The sequence below is a fragment of the Arachis ipaensis genome, chromosome B04 (genome assembly GCF_000816755.2).
Source record: "Arachis ipaensis cultivar K30076 chromosome B04, Araip1.1, whole genome shotgun sequence".
Lineage (NCBI taxonomy): Eukaryota > Viridiplantae > Streptophyta > Magnoliopsida > Fabales > Fabaceae > Arachis > Arachis ipaensis.
The window spans coordinates 132,317,293-132,319,747 of NC_029788.2; the positions used below are offsets into that span (position 1 = coordinate 132,317,293).

Genomic DNA, 2,455 nt, shown 5'->3' on the forward strand with positions numbered 1-2,455 from the left:
GCATTTGACATGATTGTGTGTGTATATATATATATATATAATTGTTAAGGATGGATAGTGCTGTCTAGTGCACCCTCAAGTTCCACAGTTTCAAGAAGTTTTGTTCATTCTTGTTCAATACTCATTGTTGAAACCAAGCTCTAATTATGTAAACGAATGTTCATAGCAAAGTATATGTATGTTACACCTAATAAATTAATCAAGAGTCAATATTATAAAATATTTAATAGGGAGATTGATCTGTAAATTTGAGGATGTATTGCTTTAATTTGTTAGTTAGCTTAAAGTAAACTTAACATATAAATCAATTTTAATTTCTTGAATAAATATTTGTATATACTAACTAGTAATATGAGTAGGATCTTATGGGCACAAATCCTCCAGCTAAGGTCAACAAATGGAAAGTCAACGATAAATAGAATGAGAGGTTTCTTAGAAGTTATAGAAAAGAGCAACCTCTGATTGTAGAGTGAGTCAATGATTTTGGTTTAATTTGCATGGCACCATTTTTCAAAGTCATCCATTTTTATGCGGCACATTCATACTCTTTTTATTAATTAATTCCCCAATTGGCTATGTATATATATAAATACCTTAGACTATACCCTTGAGATGATAGAAGGCAAAGAAAATTGCACCAATTTAATTAATTTTAGGATGGATAGTAATAGTGCACCTTCAAGTTCCACAGTTTCAAGAAGTGTGATTCTCGTTTTGAGGGTCTTAACCTTTGTGTTCCTTCTCATTGCTCTCATACTCATTTCTGTAACCAAGGGCACTGAAGATACAACAAATGGTTCTGTAGAAGCCAAGTTCAGCGACATTCATGCTTATCGGTAATTACTATTTTTTATTTATATATCAATCATGCTTTTCGAATTCGGAATCTTTAGTATGAAGAAATTATGTCATTTAAGTTATAATTCATTGTTTGCCAATGAATTATAACTCAAATAGCATAGTCTATCGGCCGCCATACTCACCTAAGAGGTTGCGGATTCGAGTCTCCCTATCTTTGGTAAAAAAAATAAAATATATATTGAAAACGTGTAATTTGGGGATTCTATATGATCAATTAATTTGGTGACTATTTTTTCATCTTATATGGGTACAAATTTAATTTTAATCTAGTATAGATACATATGTCAATATTTTTATCTTTTATGGATACAAATGGTCGTTTATTCGATTTAGTTTTATGCAATTGTTTACTGTTTTATATATATATTGTCTTTATTTTCCCTTTTCAATATTTTCATATTCTAGTAGTATTTAATAATAATAATAATAATAATAATAGTAAATCAATTAATTAGTTAATGTTCTCATCATCATATAGAATATATAATTAATTAAACGTAATTTCTTTGTTAACATTACATAGATACATGATCTCGACAATAGTCATTGGATTTGTATACAACCTCATGCAAATGGTGCTCTCAATCTTCAATGTGGTATCTGAAAAGCATGTATGCGGTGATTTTGGCTATGTATTTGATTTCTTTGGTGACAAGGTACATATAACAAGTCCTTCGACTTAAGTAATTTTATAATTTATAATTAAAATTTAATTTTAAAACACGTAATTTTACATGTATTTTTAAGGACATAACGTCATATTAACAAAAAGAACTATTTTTTATATTAATTATAAAATAATTATCTAAAAAATAGATATAATTACATAATTGTATAAAATGTTTTACACTATTATTACGTCAAAATTTAACGCTTATAATTAATTATATTTCTTTGAACAGATTATATCATATTTCCTAATTTCGGGTTCAGCTGCTGGATATGGCGCCTCTGAAGATTTACACAGATTTTTCAAAGCAGAAGATCTTCCTTTCAATTCGTTTTTTGCAAAAGCAAACGCCTCAGCGAGCCTTCTCCTTGTTGGATTTCTTTGCAATGCCATAGCATCAATTTTCACGTCATTTGCTTTGCCAAAGAAAGCTTAAATTATCAGATAGCTTGTTATTACACGTTATAGATTTCTTGTTTTCTTTGCGTTTAATTGTCATTTGTCTTTAGTTTTATTTATTAATTAATTCCTCTAGTACGCAGCATCGCAATTGTACTTAATTACTTTGGGTTTTGAATAGAACGAAATTTTATTGTTCTCCATCATTCATTTGGATTTTTTTTTTTCTTTTTTCGAATTTGGTATATCATTTTATTTGATTTATTTAAATTTTGGTGTTATATTAAATTATTTTATATTGACGACACTTGACTGAATTTAACAAAATAACTTCTTTGGACTTATATAAAGTTTTAGTACTTGTAACACACATATTGTTTTGGCTTCTTTATTTTATTTTATTTTATTTTGGTCGTTTTTACTATTTAATTTTGTAACGATATTTTTTAGTAATTAAAATTTAATACATATAATTAATTAAATCATATTATTTTTGTCCAAATCATATCAGATAAATTAATTTGG

General features: G+C 27.2%; 1 protein-coding gene across 1 annotated transcript; it reads left to right on the forward strand.

Moving 5' to 3' along the window:
- LOC107638193 (CASP-like protein 4D1) lies at positions 62 to 2,140 on the forward strand. Its single transcript, XM_016341360.2, has 3 exons — positions 62 to 836; positions 1,385 to 1,517; positions 1,764 to 2,140. The coding sequence occupies exons 1-3, from the start codon at positions 613 to 615 to the stop codon at positions 1,965 to 1,967; spliced, it is 561 nt and encodes a 186-aa protein (XP_016196846.1). The 5' UTR covers positions 62 to 612; the 3' UTR covers positions 1,968 to 2,140.

Coding starts and splice junctions, on each gene's coding strand:
- LOC107638193 (XM_016341360.2), top strand. CDS start 613: ATGATAGAAGGCAAAGAAAATTGCACCAATTTAATTAATTTTAGGATG. Junction 837..1,384: donor AGCGACATTCATGCTTATCG/GTAATTACTATT, acceptor AACATTACATAG/ATACATGATCTCGACAATAG. Junction 1,518..1,763: donor TTGATTTCTTTGGTGACAAG/GTACATATAACA, acceptor TTCTTTGAACAG/ATTATATCATATTTCCTAAT.